Raw genomic sequence first — 22,452 nt, forward strand, 5'->3', positions numbered from 1 at the left:
TGCTAATTATGTGTTTGTCTCGTGTGCATGTTGAGTGTGGGAAGCTATGGAGAACAAAGGTGTCAGGTTCCCTAGGAGCCAGAGTTACAGGCCAGTGTGAACACAGCCGCTCAATGTTGCTGCTGGGAATGGAACTCTCTAGCCCAATCCAGTTTTCTTTTCTTTCTTTGGTTTGCCTAGAACTTGCTATGAGACCAGGCTGGCCTCCAACTCATCAGATCCACCTGCCTCTGTCTACCAAGTGCTGGGATTAAGGAAATGTAACACAAACCCAGACTTGACTTTTCCTTTTCCTCCTTTTCCTTTTCCTTTTCCTTCTCTTCCCCTTCCCCTTCCCCTTCCCCTTTCCCTTCCCTTTCCTTTCCTGGACAAGTTTTCTCTGTGTAGCCCTGGCTATCTGAGAAACTCAATCAAGATCAAACTGGTCTCAATGCCTGCCTTTGCCTTCCCAGTGCTGGGATTAAAGGCATGTGCTACCACCACCCTTCTCACAAAGAAAAATCAAGGATGAGATAGTCTGAAGTAAATTCTCTCAAACATTTAAGCAAGAAAAATTACCACACATTACTTTATTGAGAAAACAGACAAGGTAGGTGGGATGGAAAGATGGGTCTGTGGGTAAGAGCACTTGCTGCCGTTCCAAAGGACTTGAATTACATCACCAGCACCCAAGCAGGGTGGCCTTCCATGGCCTGTAACTCCAGCTCCAAGGGGTTCAAAACCCCTGGACTCTTAGAGAACTGGGACACATGTGACATCATACATACATATATTTAAATTTTTAAAAAATTTTATGGCTATGATGGTGTATGTCTTTAATCCCAATACTCAAGAGGCAAAGGGAGGAGAATCTCAGAGTTTGAAGCCAACTAGGTCAACAGATGGATGGAGTTCTAATACAGCCAGAGCTCACAGAGAAACCCTAACTTAAAAAAACAAAAGCAAGCAAACAAAACAACAAAATTAAAGAAAATAGACAAGGAAGAATTCTCCCTCCACTTTATGCATCTGACCATTGTCTACCCATGTACAAATCAATTCCTACTCACTCACCCATCTGTCCACTTATCCTCGTACCTGCACACGCCAGACAAGTCATTCCATTGAACTCCAGCCCAACCCTTCTCACCCCATCTGGGCCAACACTATCCTGATACAAATGAGAGGCACTGCAGGTAAGAAAGTAAGTCAGTCAGGTAATACATGCTTCTAATTAATGGTGAGGCTGTAAGAGGTGGGAAGGTTTCTGCAAGTTCCTGTGTTACAGTGTAAGACTCCTGCCTGGCCCAGCCTCCAAAAGAAAAAAATGTTGTCCAGTAGTTTTCATGAGCAAAAATGAAAACCTACAGACTATCTATTAAGTCTTGTAACTTGTAAAACACATGTTCTTCTCATGCCATACGACTGGGACTGAAACACTGACTCTCTGGGGTCTTCAGCCAGACTTCAGACACGATCGTGTTCATGAGTCGTGAACATTGCAGTTCTCAGCCTTTCTGACTCAGACAAGAACTAAACCACTGGCTCCCTTGTGTCTCCAGCTTGTCAACTTTGCAGATCCTGACGTGCCATTGTATACTTCCAAAACCATTCAAGACAGATCTTGCTAGTAAGTCGCCAAATACATCTGTGTGTTCTGATGTATCTATGATACATGTCAATAGTCACATGTAAGCATGCACAGTGATCCTCTCTTAGCCGTTCGTTGTTACAGGAAACCCTCGGGCATTCACGCACCTGTCTCTTCTGTTTGTAATGCACATCTCAGCCAAGGGAGTCAGAAAAGAAAAGGCTGGGAGAGATGCGCGAAGTGTTGTTTTTTTGTTTTTTACTTTTTATTAACACAGAACTAGAGCACCTAACCTTTCTAGCAATCTGCATCTGCAGGAAATATGTCATTGCTTCTCTTTAACTTATTCTATGATGTCATGAGATGGGAGGACAAGAGAACCAGACAGACAAGAGGGGTAGGTGGGGAAACACATATTCATTAGCATGTCATTTCTTCTCTCCACAACCAATCTCCATCTGATGGAAAACAACAAAGCTGTGAACCTAAGATGCTAAGGACTCATTCTTCCACTAACAAAGAAGTGATGGATAATGTGCCGGAGAAAAATAAAACACACACTGAACGCTTGATTAATCTTCTGGAAGAAGAAACTGAATGAAAGAAAAAGAGCTGTCACTATTAAATAATAAGAAAGAACCACAAAAGCAGCAAAGAACTAGGCCAGCAAGATGGCTCAGCGGGCAGCGGTGTCTGCGGCTAAGCACAATGACCTCCGGGATCCACGGTGGAATGAGAAAAGCAATGTCTGACCAAGCCACACTCTGACTTCACACGCACGCCATGGTGCAGGTGTGAGCGCACTGACACACATGATCGGTAAATAACGACCTGCTCAACGATGGGGGCTTGCTCACTGTGTGCAAGGCCCAGGACCAACCCCCAACAGAGGCAGAAAACAACCAATACCAAAATCAAGAACTGATAAAAGTTTTGGAAGTCACACAGTAGCCTCAGAGGGGAGAAGCAAGGGTGCAGCCCCACCTGTACATATGTACATTCTGTATCTGTAAGGAAAACTCCTGAAGGATCTGACTGTACGAACTCTGTCCACATATCCTTCCAGACTGCCTTCAATTCTTGGTCCTCCTGTAATTATAGGCCCATAATACCACATTCTACCACTATGTTTGGTTTCTGCTTTTAAGAATGAAATCCTTAAGGAACTCTACTATTTGCTAATCCACAGGAATGTCTAAGATGTACTCAAAAGTGAATAAAACAAATTATTCATTAGCAACACTCAAGAGACAAAGCAAACGCACCCCACTCTTGCTGCCCATCCTGTATGGTTTTTACATCAGCTTAAACACAAAGGACAGTGACAGGGCTTGAGTTAAATTTCCTCCTGATGGCAAGAAGGTGACAAGGGACAATGAACATCTTCTCTCTCCATCCTTACAATGCTGTGTTCTAAGTCATGAGACACTTTTTTACAAAAGTTTTACTTTTTGTTTCTGTGCATGTGGGTGGTTATGTGTGTATGCACACATGTACATGTGTGAACTCACACATGCTCATGTATGTGCCTATGTGAATTCAAGCACACCATGAATACACAGGAGTCCACAGAAGTCAGAGAGTGTATTGGGTAATCTAGAACTAGAGTTACAAGTGGTTGTCAGCTGCTGAATCTGGGTCCTCTGCAATCTGGGTCCTTTGACACTGAGCCATCTCTCTTATCCTGTGACATACTTTTTAAATTGGAGAAACAATAAAAGCAGGGTATGGTGCCATATGCCTATAATCCCAGTACCTGGCAAGTAGGAGGCAGAAGATTAGGAGTCCAAGCAAGGTTATCTTTTTTGCAAGAATAAGTTTTAGGCCAATCTGACCTACATGAGAGCCTGTCTCAAAAAGGGGGGGGGGGGTGGGGAGGGGAAGAAAAAGAAAAGCAAACTCTAGGAGAACAGCCAGGATTACATACAAAAACTGTCTTTAAAAAGAGGAAGAAAAGCTGGGCAGTGGTGGCACATGCCTTTAATCCCAGCATTTGGGAGGCAGAGGCAGGGAAACCCTGTCTCAAAAAACCATTTAAAAAAAAAAAAAGCAAGGCAGATAGAATGCTCAATAGTTTTATAACAAGCTGCCAGACTCTACAAATGATAGCACAGAGTTCATGAATTATACAAATAAGTACTCAAGATCACTCAACTCTTTAAAAAAGTACTCACTTTCACAGTTTCTTCTGTATTAAGCTTATTTCCTTTAACCAAGGTAATTTGGAAAGGGTTGTTGTTGTCCCAGATATGCTGCAAAAGAACAAAATAAACACAGAGACTTTCAGTGGAAGGCATGACTATGACATGACAGCTGGGTAGCTACGCATGTCACCCTGACCAAAACTACAGTCATCTGAGGCAGGAACCTCAGTCAGGAAAATGTTTCCATAGGATCTGGCTGTAGGCCTGTGTAGCCTGTGGTGCTTTTCTAGATTGCTGTAGAAAGGTCCAGGCCATTGTGGGTAGTGCTGCCCCTGGGCTGGTGGTCATGGATTCTACAGGAAGGTAGGCTGAGCAAGGCATGGGGAGTAAGCATCCCTTCATGGATGGCATCAGCTCCTGCCAGCAGGTTCCTACCCCAGTGAACTATGACTCAGGATATGTAAGGATATAAACCCTTCCTCCTTAAGCTGCTCTTGGTTGTGGCACTGTATCACAATGGTAACCCTAACTAACCATGCAAGTCTCTCAGCTCCCACACAGCACAAGCTGTGAAAACTGCTCTGATCTAACAAGTAAGAATCAGGGGTATTTCCAGGAACAACGGAGCACACCTTTCATCCCAGAACTCCAGAGGCAGAGACAGATGGATCTCTAAGTTCCAGGAAAGTCTGGTCTACAACAAAGTGAGTTCTGGGATAGCTAGGGCTACACACAAAAAAAACCATCCTCTGCCAAAAATCATAAATATCAAATGAAGCACTACTAGCACTTGATTTTTGTGTCTGTTAATGCTAAGAAGTGAAGTGAGGGAGAGGCAGGCAGAGGGCAGGGGGACGTGTTGGAACCCATCTGTATTCCAGAACACAGGAAACTGAGACAGGATGATCATGATTGCCTTGGGTCTAAACAAGTTCCATGCCAGCCTGAACCCACAATGGAACACTGGTTTTAACTGCCTTAGTCACCCCAAAACTGTCCTAAAAGGTTAAGCTGATAGAAATGAAATATGCTGGGCTGGAAAGCTGGCTCAGTGGTTAAGAGCACTGAATGCTCTTCCAGAGGTCCTGAGTTCAATTCCCAGCAACCCATGATGACTCACAACCACTCCTAATGAGATCTGATGCCCCCTTCTGGTGTCTGAAGACAGTGACAGTGTACTCATATACATAAAATAAATAAAAATCTTTTACAAAAAGAAAAAGAAAAGAAATGAGATACACCGCTGGGGATTTCTAAGCCTCAAGTTGGGAACCAGAGCCACAAGCAAGGCTGAGAAAAAGAAACAACATAGAAATAGTCTGCCTATTCAGATATCTTGTGTCCTGTGTCTCAAGCTGATTAAGTATAATATCTAACCTGATAGTATTTGGTGAGAGGGCACTAAAAATACCATGCAGGAGAAGGCTATTTTTCAAGTAAATGGTGATGAGCTTTTGGCAAAGATGTTGATTGTCACAGAAGGAGAAGTGAGTAAAGGAAACAGGTCTGAGACTGAGAGCACAACTGAAAATCACATGGTTTTGGGGTTACCAAAGGCCGACACAGGAAACTTACAGAAATAACTCGCGTTTTCTTTGGTGGTAAAGGGAGAGGAAGGTTGGATGAGTTTCGGTTGATGGCAGCCTCTATGGCAATCATTTCTTGTTCATACATTTTCTTGATCTTACAACATTCCACAAGGATGAAGTGGGGCAGGGTTCTATTCATCACACAATTCCGGATGTACTGAAGTAGCAGGAGAGGCGAGGGTAGAGATTTACAGGCATCATTTAAATCAACAAAGAAAATTAATATGAACAGCACTACACTAAATGTACAGTATAGGTATATGTTACTCAACTTAGTATCAAGAATATAATCATTTAAAGTCACAACACAGGAAAGCTGGAGAGGCAGCAGCCCCTGGATGCTCCAGGGAATCCTGCAACCACCTCTGGCCTCTTTAGGCACTACATATACATGGTGCACATACGTCCACAAGGGCAAAACCCCCATACACGTAATATAAAAGTAAATGTAAAACTACAACACAGGAGTCAGTGAGCTGGCTCAGCAGGGAAAGGCACTAGTCACCAAGTCATCAAGTCACCAAGTCTGATGACTCATGTTCAGCCCTGACCTACGGTGGCAGGAGAGAAACTACTCCCAAAAGTTGTTCCCTGACCTCCACAAGCACACTCTGGTGCACACAACTACACATAGAACAAGTGAAAACGTTATAAGGTCACAGCACAGCACAGCAATGCTGATGCATCTTTGTGGTGTACTGCTGGGAAACTAAACCCAGGGGCCACAAGCTTGAGGTCAGTGTTAAGAAAACAGTAGCTCAGCTCAGTATGAGCAAGAGGCCCTGTCTCTGAAGACTACGGGCCAAGGATTGAATTCAGATCATTGCCTAGCAGGTGCAAGAAACCCTGTCCAATTGTTATCATCAAACAAGCCATCAACAGCAAAAACCCACATAAAACAGCCACTGTTAACTGAGTACCCAATTACCTAGGAATGGAGAGAGATACTTACATTGTGGTTATTCTTAATAACAGTCTTCAAGAGACCAAGTTCCATTTCACAGGTTGTGGCCATGAAAACCAGAAGAGCTAACTTAACACACCTCGTATCTCTAAGACCCAAATATAAATCTATTTATCTGATGCCCAAGTTACATGCTGGCCAATCAGCCAGGGATGGTCTAAGTCCAGAGGACGCCTGAGGTGGCCCTTTTGCAGCACAGGATTCTAGGCGAGCGCCACCAGCAGTTTACCCAGGAAAGACCTTCTGGTCTTTCAGTCTAATGTTTTATTTTCATAAAACCAGGAGGCTCCACAAAAGATAAACTAAAAAACAAACAGTGACCATTCCTACTTTTAAGATTACAAATATATATGTATAAATCCCATGAATTCCTGAAAATAAACTCCTTCTATAGATCCAAAGCTTGATCCAGCTTATTCTGTGCTAGCCTGATGGAGGATGTCTTGTGCAAGACGACAGACTGGGAGGAAGAGAAGGATCTCCAGGTTGCTCACCTGACACTTTTGCTTTCTTCTTCCTGCTCAGCTAGAGCTCAACTGCTCACTACCCCAGAGCTGTGCACATAAGCTGTCCTATCCTAGGCCCCCTCTTGAACAAGAGGACATGCCACAACTTTAACAGACAAGACAGTATAAAATTCTGTTACCTGTTAAATGCATCTCAACCCGTTTTCTCTTTGGACACTCGAAACAGGGATCGAATAGCCTGGCCTGGTTGTTGACTCCAGACCTCTTGCCTCTGCCTCTCCACTGCTAGGAGCATGAACATACTGCCACACTTGACTTCAAAACTTTCTTTTCTTACAGACATCACTCAATATGTGGCCCCTCCACACTCCTGACAAGAGCTAACTCACGTGTGTAGCTCAATAGCTGGAGGCTGGAGCAGGATTACATCCCTGTGGGCTATAGAGTAGAACCTTGGTCTCAAAAACCTAACACTACCACAAAATGGAACAGAATCCAACCAACCAACTAACCCACCTACCCTAGGCTTTAAACTGTTCTACTGATCTGTATGTAGCTTGGCCCCTTTTCAGTTACTGCTCCTATAACAACCACCTTTCAGTTTTCAAATCAATACAGTATTTTTTAAGTTCCTTGATGACAAATCCAAACCTTCTGGTGAAGAAATCTCAAGGTAATTAGATAGTGGGAAAAGCACATGCTCAAATTACAGAAGGGCCTGGGCTCAATACCCGAAACAACAACAGAAACAAAAAACTAAAAGAATCCTTTTCTTTTTAAAAGGTATTGTGTGTGTGTGTGTGTGTGTGTGTGTGTGTGTGTGTGTGTGTGTGTGTGTGTGTGTAATGCATGTGTGGGGGCTGTGGAGGTCAGAGGACAACTCTGTGGAGTCCGTTCCTTCTGTCTACCTGTACAGCAGTTCTTGGGAACAGACTCAGTCTCAGCAGGGCTCAGCAATCGCCTTTACTGCTAAGTCATCCTGTTAGCCCTTTAAAAAAAAACCTTTACTTTTTCTGTGAGATGCTTATAAGCATCTATTTCAACAAGTAGGGTTTTTTTTTTTTTAACACTTCCTCCAGAATCTAACTCTCAAATATGTTTATAAAAAACTAATAAGCAGCTATACATAACACAGTTAGGATCCCATGCTGCAGGAAAATAATGTGAAGCACTGAACTAATCCACTAGCAGAGTGTAAGAACGCAGACACAAACTCACACGTGCGATCACTGTCCAAAGCAAACATAACTTCGAGAAAAAAAACACTTGCCAAAACTTTAGTAACAATCACCTAGGAGCAGGGTCCAGTAACAGATGTTTATTATATAATTCTGTAAAGTTTTCTGTAGGTTCCAAATGGTCAGTCAGCTACAGGCACTTCCTTAAAGATCTGGAAGGTAAAGGCGCCTATGTACACTCCTGCAGTGACAGTCAGTCACTATACATACCTGGAACTGAATTAGTGGATGATCGCCAAACACATACTCCACTCTCCCACTGACCTGTAACACATAGTCACAGGGGCTAGCTTCATCTTCCTTTCCACGAATAGTGAGGCGTTTCTGGATTGCCAATTCATTTATTTTTATAGGATTCAAATTGGGAGACACTTGAAAACTAAATACATCCTAAAATGAGGGAAGGCAGAAATGTGATAAATTTTATATTTGCCGGGAAAACACAAGTGTGCTCAGATGTTCTATATGCTAAACATTTACACACTGATAATTTAAAAGTAATGTTATTGCATTCTGAGTATCACAGCTCTGAAGGTAAGATTGCTATTCAGCTAAAGTTGCTGGGCATAGTGGCATTCTCCTATAGTCCCAGAGTTTAGGCAGTAGAGCCAGAGGCTCAGGATCTGGGCCAGCCTGCAGAGGCTCAGGAGTTCTGGGCCAGCCTGGATACTTTGGATACTGGGCTTATTCTTTGGTTTGGAGTCTTTGCTAATAGGAATATTTACTGGTCATTTAAAAAATATTTTATCCAAGGAGACCCCTAGTTTTATGAAGATAAAACAAACGTGATATATATGACATTTTTTCTTTATGCAAACATATTATTTAAATGTCATAATCATTTGTTTTGTTTCAAAAAAAAACCCCACACCAAAAATTAGCTGAAGTTTACTCTCAGATAAGAGGTCAATTAGAGTGTCCAAAAAGAGTGTCCAATTAATTATTACAAAACCTGGGGTCCCGGTAGAGCTCCGCAGCAGCCCACAGGCCTACCATGATGGCCTGGCTTATTATTGTTGTTGGTTTGTTTTGCTTTCAGTTTTGGATACAGGGTTTCTGTGTGTGGCCCTGGCTGTCCTAGTTTTCACTCTGTAGTCCAGAGTAGTCCCGAACTCAGAGATGTGCCTGTTTCTGACTCTGGAATAACAGGTGTGCACTCCTGTGCCATGGCCTAGGCTTGATGCCCAGCAGAGACAAAAAAAGAGACATGTGTTGGTATGAAAAGATCCATACCTTACTGCTGAGTAACCTATCAATTAATGATTTCTGTCCAATTTTACCAACTGTGGGGGCAGGGAGGGGAAGAGAAGTGCTAGGGTTTGAACCTATGGCCTTGTGTGTGCTAGGTAAACAACTTTAAAAGACAATTAAGAAGTGTGGTTTGACAACTCTAAAAATGACAACTCTAAAATACTATTGTAACACGTCAAGAATTTCTGTACAAAGCCTATCCCAATCCTACACAATTACAGACTAAGTCTATTGACTCTGCGAGTTTTCTTTGCAGTAGTGCTTTCTAAGCAAGAAGCACTTCTAAGAATGCAGTGGCAGTCAGATAAAATCAGAGGCTCATTACAAGAGAATATAAATATTATATCAAACAATACCTGGCTATTTTCAAAGTGCACAGCCACAACCAGCTTTCCTCCATAAAGTTTATCTTCCAAGTTCTCCAGGACGGACGGCTCGTGCTCAGGCGGATACGTGTGCTTTAGCCAGTCGATCCAAGACAACCCTACCAGAGACTGAATCTTGGCCTCACTGAATTTGCGCATTTTTCTTCTAAATTCATTCACTTCGGGATCCTTCAAGGCATCAAACTCATGAAGACCTAAAGAAATTTTGTGAATGTTACATTTTTCATAGCTAAAAATAGTTTTGTTTTTTAAAAAAAAAAAAAGAAAAGAACACAAAATATCTTCAATACAAACTAACTTGGGTTTTGTCTTTTACCAAGCAGATAAAACTAGACAGGAAGCTACCATGAAAGATGACAAACTAACACAGATAAAATGGGTCTCACATATAAAATATACATGCTGTTGAATCTCTGGAACACACAAATTTAAAACATTATAGAGAAATACCGGTGGGTTATTAACCTTACAACCATCAAAACTGGGATTGAAGGTGCATACCTGTAACACTGAGAAAACTTGGGAGTGGAGGCAGGATAGCCACTACCAGTTTCAGGACACTCATGGATATAGTCATGGCATACTACACTCACAAAAGTAAAAATGTAATAATAAAAAATGAAATTCATAATACACAATCTTAAACCACATTATAAAAGAGCCATAGATTTTCCTGGACAGTCTTACACCTGTAAAAAAATTACTATAAATCAGCTATGAATGTTTTAGCAGAAACATTTGGACACCACCCCCACCACCCCCAGCAGGCATGTGTAAACAGCCGCATATGCCCCAGGATAGCGATGAATGTGATCCAACACAAAACATTATGAAGAGCTGGGGGAGGAGGAAACTTGTGCATGGTTTGTGAGCAAGACTGCTGCAGGTGATAACATCATGCCGCCTACAATGGGAGCGTCTTAGAGTGCACTGTTAACACTCTTCTGCCCAGATTAACAGGGGAGGAGAGAGAAAGGAGTATCCAACAGCAAAAAACCAGCCTCCTCACTATGTCCGCACCACCTCTTTCTATGGCGCATGCGGGTGTGGGGGAATATCTGAGGCAGGGTTTTACCACAGCCTGGGCTGATCTCAAATTCAAATTGAAGGCAGTCCTTATGCCTTGGCCTGCCTGCTAAGACTGCTGGATGCACTACCATACCCAGCTCTAAAATACCTTCTACATGTCTTCAAATTGTCTACCTGTCTGTTTCTGCAGTCATTAACCCAACCCTAGTCCTCAGCACCTCTCCCTCGAGTGATTATCACAACATTTTCCACAGACTCCTTAGTTGAAAACTTTTTTTAAGTTATATGTTTATTCACTTAGTGAAAGGGCACAGACACATGTACGTATACACACACACACACACACACACACACACACACACACACACACACACGTTAAAAGATGGTCTGTGGGAGCCACTACCTCCTTCAACCATGTGGGTCCTGGGAATTTACCTCAGGCTGTGAGACTTAATCTCTAGTGTCTTCACCCAGTGGTTGGCCTTGCCAGCCTAATCTCTCTAATCTTAGTCTGCACAAGCTTTCCAAAATGCAAATCTGATCATGTTACTTCCCATTTAAATTCTTTCAATAGGAATTTCCAAGAATGGGGCTGGGGAATAGTTCAGCTGCTAAGAGTGTACACTGCTCTTGCAGAGGCAGGCCCAAGCTTGCTCTCAGCCCCTACTTTGTTGACTCCTATAACCACCTATAACTCCAGCTCCAGAGAACCTGATACCCTCTTTTAGCCTCCACTCTCATACACAAACCCAAATACCCATAATTTAACTTTTTAAAAATTTCCCAGGGAACAGAAGTGGGATGAGAGTCCAAGCCATTATCTGGGCCATGAGGATGTTCCTAGAGCCCAGATTAAAGTGAACTCCAGAGGACCTGGCTCTCAGGTAAGACAGTAGTATCCCAGTTCACAGCGTTCGGTTAACGGGCCTCTCAAATGTCATTGTTCTCTTCGGAGAGGTTTTCTCCTGTGAATGTTTAACTTTTCCCATTCTCTTACATTATCAGGAAAAACATTTCCAGCTCAGCCAAGATAAAATGACTCCTTCTATACAGATTAACATCCAGGGTCTGTTTGCTCCCCTGAAATTACAGATGGAATTTAAGGCATTGTAGCAGGTTTGGTATCTTCCATGTCTTTCAAGCTCAAACATTTCACAGGATCCGATAGAGATAATGGTGTAGCTACTGGTTTTGAAGCTATTCTTAATGGTCCATCACAAAGTAAACCAGCAAGACAAACACCGATCAGCATAAAGCAGTGTGCTGGTCCTGATGAGGCTGCATCTTGCTGTCTTTTGTTATAATGACACAAAAAAGGAAGTGGGGGGAGGAGGGGTTCCCAAGAGCTTAGAAGTAAGTCTACAACTTCTCTGGATGACACTCCCTACTCTGAGCTACTATTCCTAATAGGCTTTGCTGCTTATCCTGGAGGCCTCTTTCAACAACCACTATCAATTCTCGTTCTTCTTCAAGAAGGCCACCTTTCAGCTCCCACTCCCTTTTGCTCACTTTCCTATAACCCCTTCATTTGCAAACTCCTCCTCAGCGCCTGTTTAGCATCAGATGCCCTAGCAGCCTCACTCACTCACCAGTACCCTTGCCCCGGCCTCGGTGACTAGGAGATGCATCCACCGCACTCTAGTGTCTGCCTACTGGTCCATTATTTCCAACCGTGAGTCCCATACAACATGGCTACAATTCCAAGTATGAAGATCCAACATACATTGAAGTAAGGAAATCTCTGCTGACTTGGTAATAACATCTTCTTTAATGCATGTGTGAGGGTTTATGCACGTATGCGTACATATATACAGGTTGGGACCAACAGACAATGTCATGCATTATTCTCAGAAACACCCTGTCCCTTCCTTTGAGAAAGGATCTCACTGGTCTGGAGCTCACTTACTGAGCTAGAGTGGGTAGCCAACAAGCCTGTAGGATTCTCTCGTCTCTGTCGCCCAAGTTCGGAGAGTCCAAGCATTTGCTCAGTGTTTTGTTGTTGTTATTGTTTGTTTGTTGATAGGGGGTCTCTCTATGTAGTGATAGGTGTCCTGGAATGTACTATGTAGACCAGGCTGGCCTCAAACTCACAAAGATCTCCTCTGATGCTTCTGCCCACCAGTGCTAAGACTAAAGGCCACACCTGGGCTATGTATGTTCTTTATATGAAGTAATGCTTCCTGAATTTTGAGAACCACTGCAAAAATCTTTCAAAAGTTTGGAGGCCAGCAAGATGGCTCAGTAAAATATACTTAAGTAAAGATGCCAAGGCTGATAGCTAAAGTTGATTCCTGGAACTCACATGGAGGAAGGAAAAGAATGGACTCCTACAATTTGCTCTCTGACCTCCACACGTGCAACAACAATCACACACACCCTCAGGGCTTGCTGCACACAGGGTAGACATGCAATGCCTGGGACTCAGAGGGGAGGGAGAGAAGCAACTTTCCAGATTGTCCTCAGACTCTGCCTGTGCACTCTCCATGCACAAATCCATACATTGACAAAACAACAAAAATTTGTTTTTTAAATTTAAGGCTAAGGTTAAGTGGTGGAATTCTTATGAGGCAAAAGCATTCTTTCCTTTCTTTCTCTCTTTTATGAAGGTTTGGGATTGCTTCCTGGGACTAACACTGGCATATGACAAATGTCATTAATAACTTAAGCTAAGTAAGTTTAAATCTAACTTTCCATATACTTTCTCTTAGGAAAACAACAGAAAACAGTGCATGACATATAACAAATATACTTAAAAGGCACGAGAAAACACTATGATCATACTAAAAATATTGCTACAATTCTACAGACTGCCAGGCAAGCTGGCAAGTGATCAGTCTCCTCCAGCACTAGTGAGTATAGCCATGGGGCTCAATCAGGCCAAGAGTTGGAGACCAGCCTGGGCAAGATAGTTAACCCAGTCTCAAACAGAACAAAACCCAGAGCTAGTGAGGGAGGGACACTGAGCGGCGATGGTGCTCGGGGCTGAACTCAGGGCAGCCTGGCACATCAAGCCGATGCTCTACACCAAAGCACACTCGCAGCTCTCTTCTTAGATGCTTACTCTGACAGCGGCTCACCAGATTGCAAGACTGCCTTTGAGGCTTCAACTTGTGATCTTCCCTCCCTGGCCTCCGAAGCAGCTGAGATCACAAATCTCCAAAACCAGACCCAACTCAAACAGTCTCTTGAGACTGCTGATAAACCGTCTGCCAGTGAGTCTGCTTTCCTGGGTGCTGTGGAAGGCAAGGCACGGGAGCATGCCCTTTCACGGGAGGGAGCAGTCGGAGCACAAAGACCTACTCGGTAAATAATTATTTAGAATAAACAGTAAAGAAATATCAAGCACACCATCCTGGAGGAAATGGTATTTTTAGCCTGCCCAGGGCCATTCTGCTGTAAAAGTTCTATTGTTTTCTTTGGACAGAGGAGGGAGCAACCTTGTTCCTGAAGTTAAACTGAAGTAATTGTTTATTGTTTTCTCAGGAGGCATGACCTCACCCAGCCCTGGATACAGTCACTGAGGACAGAGCAGCAACTGCAGATACCGACTCGTTAGGTATGAACAGTGAGGACTTGCTCTGAAACACAGACTTCTACACAAAAACTTTCAGTGTGTGATGGCAAAGAATTCCCAGATCCCCTAGGAAGCAATATTTATAAACAGCTAAGCATATAAACTGCTTAATTTGTGCTATAAATATTGTTTATATCTTGATCAACTTGCAGAGCACATGACACAAAATACAGATGCAGTAAGTCAAAAGACAGTGCATGAAATATAGCCTATTGCTTTATATTCACACCCTGGCGCTGTACTGGGTGGGTAAAGGCTGCAAGACGAAAAGTCAGCTCTGCTCAATCACACCACAGATAAATCCTGAAGACATATTTTAGCCCAAGTATATTATATTCTATGAAATACTTCTATCTCCTATGTTTTTATTTGCTAAATTTATCAAGCTTAGGACAGTTAGTGGTGGCTAGTTAATCCATATCTGAGATTTGGGCCTACAGGGTGGCTTAGTGGATGAAGATGCTGACCCCCAAGCCTGAAGACTGGAGTTCAATCCCCAGAACGTACTTGGTGGGAAACCAGCAAAAACCTTGTCCAATGACTCACTCTCCCTCTTCCTTTCTTTCTCTCTCCCTCCCTCCCCCCCCTCTCTCCCTCCCTCCCTCCCTCTCTCCCTCTCTCCCTCTCCCTCTCTCTCTCACACACACAGAGACAGAGAGACAGAAACAGAGAGAAAAGAGAGAAAGACATAGACACAGACACAGAGAGACAGGGAGAGATAGACAGAAGCAGGGAAAGTTAAGCAAATACCCACACCCAGATAGATAGATACATAGATAGATACATAGATAGATAGATAGATAGATAGATAGATAGATAGATAGATAGATGTAATAGAAAATTGAGGCGCTACCTAAGCACCTTACTTCTGTCCCCAAAGAAAAGCTAACTTGAAGGAGGTGGCACTGAGTTGTGGTCCTGCAGTTAATCTCACCCAAGCAGGTCGTCAATCAAACTCAAGAAGCTCCATAGCCTTCTGCTTCGGGATTAATCTTCAAAGGCCTGTACTAAGTAACCCCGCGCGTGCCTGTAGTTCCTAAGTCGGATCAGCACCTTCTCTAAAGCAAGATGTGGACAGACATTAAATCTTGTCTGTTAAGATTTGTATAGCAAGAGAGAATTAATTCCTCTGTGTCCTTAATTTTCTCCAGAAATTTTTTTCGGTTTTTGACAGGGTCTTGTGTAGCCCTTGGGAGCCTTGCCATGCAGCTGAGGATGACTGTGAGCTCCTGACCCTTCCAGCATGCATTACTGTTTGCTTGCTTGGATGGGGCTCAAGGATTCATGCATCCTAGGCAAGCATTCTACCACCTGAGTGGTATCTTCAGCCCCTAGAAATAATTTAAGGATTGTGCATATATCTTTATTTGATACAAAGATAACGTCTAATTAAAAATAACTTCAGTAAAAGAACAAAAATTTGCTAAGAACGTGAGTTAATTTATAGAAACATTAATCAACTTATTGATTATTAATTGGTAAATAATTAGGGTATTTATAGGCAGTTCATAAAAAAAATAAAAGTCATCTAATAGGAAAGAGTTTCTCAGCCAAAAAAGGTAGTGCACGCCTCTAATATCTGTACCCATGAGGCTGAGGCAGGAGGAGAGCAATTTTAATCTGTCTGTCCTTTTGAGACGGGGTCTCACTTTGTATCCCTGGCTGGCCTATAACTTGCTGTGTTGACCAGTCTGGCCTGGACCTCACAGAGTGCTACATTAAATGAAGGCAGGATCACACTCAGTGAACAGCAATTCCAAGACCTCAGCTGGTCTACACAGTGAGGCAGAAACTGATCGAGGCCATTAGAGAAGACCGTGTATTGGAGAATTTCTCAAATTACTTGAGGTAAATTGAAGACCAATACTTGTATAAAAGAAAAATAAGCCAGTAGTAAAGAAAGGAACATGAAATGCAGGCCCTTGGGTGCAGAGGCAGCACCACATAGCCCGAGCTGCGTCATTACATTCAGCCTTCAGTTCTGCACAGACCTTCTTCCAGCCCATGGACTAACTATTGAAGATGATGCCTTCGGAGACACTTGCATGCTAACACAGAACAAAGGTAAAGCTAGCATTGCATACTGGAAACTTAAGAGTTACCTTTTCCTATAAGAACCCCAATTTTTGAGTCCAATTTTTCTGCGGGGTCACAGCTTCTAGTCACTAGTTTGAGAACTGGAAGAAAAGGTCTGACATCACAAAGTCTTCGTGTTTCGTCTTCCAGTTCCTCATATACAGCAGTTTGATTCACACATGCAAACATATACGAGTCAATGTCCATGAGGAGGTTAAACATCGGGTAGTTGTGAACTTGCTTCCATAACATCTGCAGGGATACAGTAAGACATTATCTGCAACGCTGACACACACACACACAGAGAAACAGATACAACCATGCCCACTGCCAGTCACAACTCGTGCGGTTAGACACGACTCAGCAATCAGCAACACTGGTGGGAACAGGGGTACACCTTTAATCTCTCCACTTGGGAAGCAAGGACAGGTGGATCTCTGTGAGTTCAAGGCCAGCCTGGTTTTCAGAGAGTTCCTGGACAGTCAGGGTTATTACATAGACACTTACCTTGGAAAAAAAGAAAAAGGGAAAAAAGAAAAAGAACGCTGGCTGCTCTTTCAAGAGCAACTGGGTTCAACCACCAGTGCCACTCTCAGCTCACAGCCTTCTGAAACTCCAGTCCCAGGGCATCCAAGCCCTCTTCTGACCTCTGCAGGCACTGCACAGCTTGTCATGCACAGACATACATGCAGGCAAAATACCCCTACACATAAAATAAATAAATACTCACAAAAAGTCAACTCCTAGAGAAGCTAAATGTTTAGTAGTAAGGATCAGATAATTGAATTACAGATTATAATAAGCTAGTGAAAACAAATACAAACCCAACTTGGGAATTTATGCCATAGAGATTAGTGGTTCTCTTTTTAAGTGGGGATATAATTTTATATTTGGACTAGATCTCAAATGGTAGCTCAGGCTCTCCTGGAACTAACTCTCTCTCTCTCTCTCTCTCTCTCTCTCTCTATATATATATATATATATATATATATATATATATATATATATAGCTTAGTTGGCCTCAAACATTCAGTATCCTCCCCATATCTGATTACAGACATAAACAACCACGCCTAGTGAAATGGTTTATCTTCTCTCTCTCTTTTTAAACAGGAGTTATATGCATTGCATTGCTATGCTGTCCTGTGCTATTTGAACTCACTGAGAAGTTGGCTCTGAGAACTGAGTTGTTCCTTCCCCATTTTAGACTCAAACCTGTTTGTCTCAAAAGTAACTCCTAGAGCCTTGTCTAGGGATGGGACTGGCCACCTAACTCAGAACCAAACAGCCCAAGAATAGAAAACGCCATGATCTTGAGACCAGCTAGGAAATAGGGCGTTCCTCGAGTTACCCTTGAGGGGTGGGCAGTGAGAGCGGGAGTCAGAAATTCAGCTGTGGGAGCTCCTCCATCAGAGCTCCCTGACTGCTGCGCCGTCCCCAGCTGCCTGGGGTCTCTATGCCTTGAGGTGATGTTCTGATAGCTAACTTACTTGTTATTTGTTCTTTGACTTTTGTTTGCTATTTACATACTTAATAAACTCACTGATTCAAAACCAATAGTATAGCCATTATAGATCACTCTCTGCCAATACAAAACAGTAAATTAAATAGGTTATATAGGGAATTGTTCTACATTCCTATGTAATATAACACAGCACACAAAATATGCAAAGAAAATTGCCCATGAAAATTAAGAACCAATGATATTTAACATACCTAAAAATAGCTTTGAATAAAAAAACAAAAACAAAACAAAACAAGGAAACAAAGTTGAGCAGAGTGTGGTGGAATGGGCCTATAATTCCAGCACATGAGGCAGAGTCAAGAGGATCAGGAAATCAAGATTGTCCTGCTGTATACAAGTTCAAAGCCAGCCTGAACTATAAAAAAAATCTAAAAATGTCTAAATTGTAAATCTTAATTTCATACATATCTCTTAATTTAAAAAAAAAAAACTGGAGAGTGTCAATGATTAACTCAATCTCAGGAAAGATTAGATGTCCCACTTGTCACTGGTGACCGAAAACACAGAAAGCTGGTACTGGGATACACACACTCCTTTGACTTCCAGTACTTGAGGAGACAGGAGGATCGAACAGTTCAAGGTCATCCTCAACTACACAGTAAGTAGAGATCAGCCTAGGCTACAAGAGACTATCAAAAACAAAATAGTCAGGCTTTAATCCTAGCACTGGGAGGTGGGTGGTTTGGGGGGTGGGGGGGATCTCTGTGAGTGTGTGACACCGTCTCAAACAAAAACAAAACAAAACAAAAAGGGAAAAACAATAGATACTCTCAGTAGCAACACAGTAGCTAAATTATGTATTTCCTTTTTACTTTAGAAATTACAAATTTAGAATTCTCATGTATACTTATTATATTTTATAATACTTATTATAAAATGTATCTCACAACTTTTCTGATTATTATGCAACTTTCAACTTAGTTATGGTTTAATCACATAATTTAATGAGATTTTTTAAAATGTCTATGGTTTAGCTATAGTTCCTAGTTAATTTCCTTCCTGCTTAGCAGACTTGTAATAAGTGCACTGTAGGGAGTAGGCAAGATGGCTCCCTGGAGAAAGGCACTTGATGACAAATTCGATGGCCTGACTTCAATCACTAGAACCCAACGATGGAAATGAGAAAACCAACTCCTATGAGCTGTCCTGTGACTTGCACACATGCACAGGTGCACATGTACCAACAGCCCCCTTGCCCCACCCCCACAACTCACACAAAGACACACCCACATAAATACCATTAAAAGAAAACAAAAACAAATGCAGCTCTCTGACAGGGACAATTAGCAATGCTTGCTGTGAAGGTTATCAAGAATTTTATTTTAAACTAGCAATGGAGCAGGCTTCGGGATCCAGAGTACATGACCTTGGGCAGGGCCTCATGCCCCTCCCAAGGCATTTCCTCAGACTGCAAACAACTATTAACTGTGCTTACAGTGAAGATGCGCTCACTTCCTGAAGCCCTGAGATCTAGACTTTCCCTTATCAACTGTAATCCTGCCACGTGTGCCCCTCCTCCTTCAGGATCCATCTGGTCATCTCATTTTAGATTCATTATCCACCATTAAAAGAACCCTCCAACCCCAAGCAGGCTTTGGCAAGCATGGTAGCTCAAGCCTTTAATCCCAGCTCTTAGGAACCAGAAGGAAGCAGATCTCTGTGGCATTCAAAGCCAGCCTACTCTACATAGAAAGCTCCAGGCCAGTCAAGACTACATAGTGAGACTTCTGTCTTAAAGTGAAATCTTTATTAAATCCCAACTCTGGGACAGGACAGATGGTTCTGTGAATAAGGGCACAGGCCACCATGCCTAATGCCTGTGTTGGGTTCCTCAAAACCCACATGGAAGAGGGAGAGAACCAAAACCTACAAATTGTCCCCTAGGACCAGAGTTTGAGTCCTAGCACCCACATATTAGTTCACAATATCTGTCACTAGTCTTGAGGGATCTGATGCCCTCTTCTGGCCACCATGGACACTGCACATGTGGTGCACAGCCATACATGTAGGCAATCATACACATGAAATTCCTTGGACTGCTGTGCCTGTCCCCTCACCCACATTAGCACTTGGAAGGCCAAGGGAGGTATTCAGCTATGAGTTCTAAGCCAGTCGTGGCCAGAAGAAAATTCTGTTGGGGGGTGGCTTCACGGGTCAGTTGATTTTTAGTGACAACTCTTCCTCTGGCTCATAACAAGGGTGTTGGGTGTGGGGACAAATATCGCACAGAAAAAAGAAGTATGACAAGCTCAAAAGTCAGGAGTTACAGCAGGAAGGGCTCAGCTTTCTTACCCTTCCACAACAGGGTCCACAGGTAGCCTAGGCTGATCTTGAACTTAACTATGCAGGCAAGGTCAACCTCCAATACCTCATCCTCCTGTTTCCACCTCCACCCCTGCCTCCTCAAACTAAAGGCGGGACTATAGCATGTCACCATGGTTACTGCCATTTTTTTTTCTTTTTTTGGTTTTGAGACAGGGTTTCTCTGTGTAGCCCTGGCTGTCCTGGAACTCGCTCTGTAGACCAGGCTGGCCTCGAACTCAGAAATCCACCTGCCTCTGCCTCCCAAGTGCTGGGATTAAAGGTGTGCGCCACTGCCACCACCGCCACCACCGCCACCACCGACCAGTCATTACCACCAATCTTAACACTGCTGTTACATGTAGGTTAAAAACAAAGGTGGGAGACTAAGCATGTTTATATAAAAATAGGACATATCAAAAATTTAAAGATGCGATGGCCTGAAAGTGAAACGTCTCTCTGCTTTAGCAATGATTTACATTATTTTCTATAATGTCTTTTCCAGTAAATTGCAAAGAAAGTAGCTAAATCCTGAGAAATTCTAATATAAACATACCTGTTTAATATAAGAAATGGTAGCTTCCCGAGGTACTTCCAACTGGATATAAATCCCGGTGGGCAGAAGGAAATCGACGGATATGGCGCCATCGGATGCAATCTGTGAGTCCACTGCCCAGATGTCAAGGTTGTCTGCCATAGCAGGAGGCATGATAGGGCGGAAGCACACTCATAACCTCAGGGCCCTGGAACCAAGTAGAAGGGAACAATAAGCCATCAGTCGGTCTTTACAATAAGGCACGGCGTCCAGGCATGCTGGGCCGCCCTTCTAGCCCGAAGCTACAGGAGACACTGAGCAGGAGAACCAGACCAACACGGAAGCCTAGAACGCAGCAAAGCATACAAACCTCCAGAAAATGGAGAGCTGCCCATCTACGACCAGTTCTGTAAGAAAGAGTTCTGTTTTATGTACGTATGTGAGTGTCTACGTGAAGATGTTCATGCTCAGTGCCCACAGAGGCTTAGAGGGTCATGGGGCTCCCTGGAGCAGTTACAGATTATTTTCAGCTGCTCCAAATTGGGTGCTAGAAACAAGATCCAGGCTTCCTACAAGAGCAGGAAATTGTCTCAAACCTCTGATTCCTATTCAGCTCCTACAATTAATTCTTTTTTTTTTTTTTAAAGATTATTTATTTCATGTATGTGAGTACATTGTCACTGTCTTCAGACACACCAGAAGAGGGCATCATATCTGCATTACAGATGGTTGTGAGCTACTATGTGGTTGCTGGGAATTGAACTCAGGACCTCTGGAAGAGCAGTCAGTGCTCTTAACCACTGAGCCATCTCTCCAGCCCCCCTACAATTAATTCTTATTCAATACAGACGATAATGCAGCAGGAGACCAGCTTAATATGGTTTGTCTTTCTGATTTTAAGTAATGGGGTTGAGTATGTCAGGGTGATCGACAGTATCCATGGGGGCCAAAGGCATGAAATCTGGAGTTTGAGTTATAGGCCATCATAAGCCACCCCAGTATCGTGCTGGGAACTGAACCTGGGTCCTCTTGAAGAACAGCAAATGCTCTTTGTCACTGAGCCATCACTCCAGACCCCTAAATGTGGCATTTAAAAAAGCAAAGAGGAGCTGGGCATGGTGGCGCACGCCTATAATCCCATAATCCCAGCACTCGGGAGGCAGAGGCAGGCGGATTTCTGAGTTCGAGGCCAGCCTGGTCTACAGAGTCACTTCCAGGACAGCCAGGGCTACACAGAGAAACTCTGTCTGAAAAAAAAAAAAAAAACAAAAAAAAAAAACAAAATCAAAAAAGCAAAGAGGAGGCTGGAGAGCTGTCTCAGCACCAAGACCTATAGTGAGAATTTTGGTTTCTTTGAAAAACACAAGAAATATTATGAGAATATGTTTTCATTTTAATCTCAGGTGTGGGATATGGGACTGCTTCAGATTGTCTAAAGCAGCTGACTATGATTTGCCTCGTGCTCTAGTAGGGGTGTGATTTTGCCAGCTGCAGATAGTTTCTGCAACTGTGTGACATTTGGAATTCTGGGGACTTTTCAGAGGGTGTATAAATGCTAGCTAGGCCCTAGGAGCCAGGGTTGTTAGTTGTTCGTGTTTTTTTTTTTTTTTTTAACTAGTCATGCACAAAGAAGACAGAAGAACAAATTAGATATCCTGACAGCAAAGATTAAAATTGCCCTAAGGACCTTGATTCCCCCCCCCCCCCCAATCAGGAGGAAGTAGTTAAAATTAATGGTGCCCCCTTTCCTCTCTCTATCCCTTTTCCTCCCCTAACTGGTGTTAGGGATGGACAAGGGTAGAA

General features: G+C 43.0%; 1 protein-coding gene across 4 annotated transcripts in view; it reads right to left on the bottom strand.

The window, feature by feature from the left end:
* The window catches only part of Pik3cb (phosphatidylinositol-4,5-bisphosphate 3-kinase catalytic subunit beta), a 101,834-nt gene that overhangs the window by 46,459 nt on the left and 32,923 nt on the right, over nt 1-22,452 (bottom strand). For 3 of the 4 annotated variants that reach the window (NM_029094.3, XM_011242829.3, XM_011242830.3), the window contains exons 3-8: nt 20,671-20,857; nt 16,315-16,540; nt 9,580-9,803; nt 8,183-8,362; nt 5,290-5,460; nt 3,745-3,822 (exon numbers count right to left, since the gene is read on the bottom strand). In NM_029094.3, the coding sequence (NP_083370.2) occupies nt 3,745-3,822; nt 5,290-5,460; nt 8,183-8,362; nt 9,580-9,803; nt 16,315-16,540; nt 20,671-20,823 (1,032 nt within the window). In that variant the 5' untranslated portion in view covers nt 20,824-20,857. The remainder of the gene's footprint in view (nt 1-3,744; nt 3,823-5,289; nt 5,461-8,182; nt 8,363-9,579; nt 9,804-16,314; nt 16,541-20,670; nt 20,858-22,452) is intronic. The other variant, XM_030244688.1, reaches the window with a different exon arrangement.

This window comes from Mus musculus, chromosome 9 (assembly GCF_000001635.26).
Source record: "Mus musculus strain C57BL/6J chromosome 9, GRCm38.p6 C57BL/6J".
Lineage (NCBI taxonomy): Eukaryota > Metazoa > Chordata > Mammalia > Rodentia > Muridae > Mus > Mus musculus.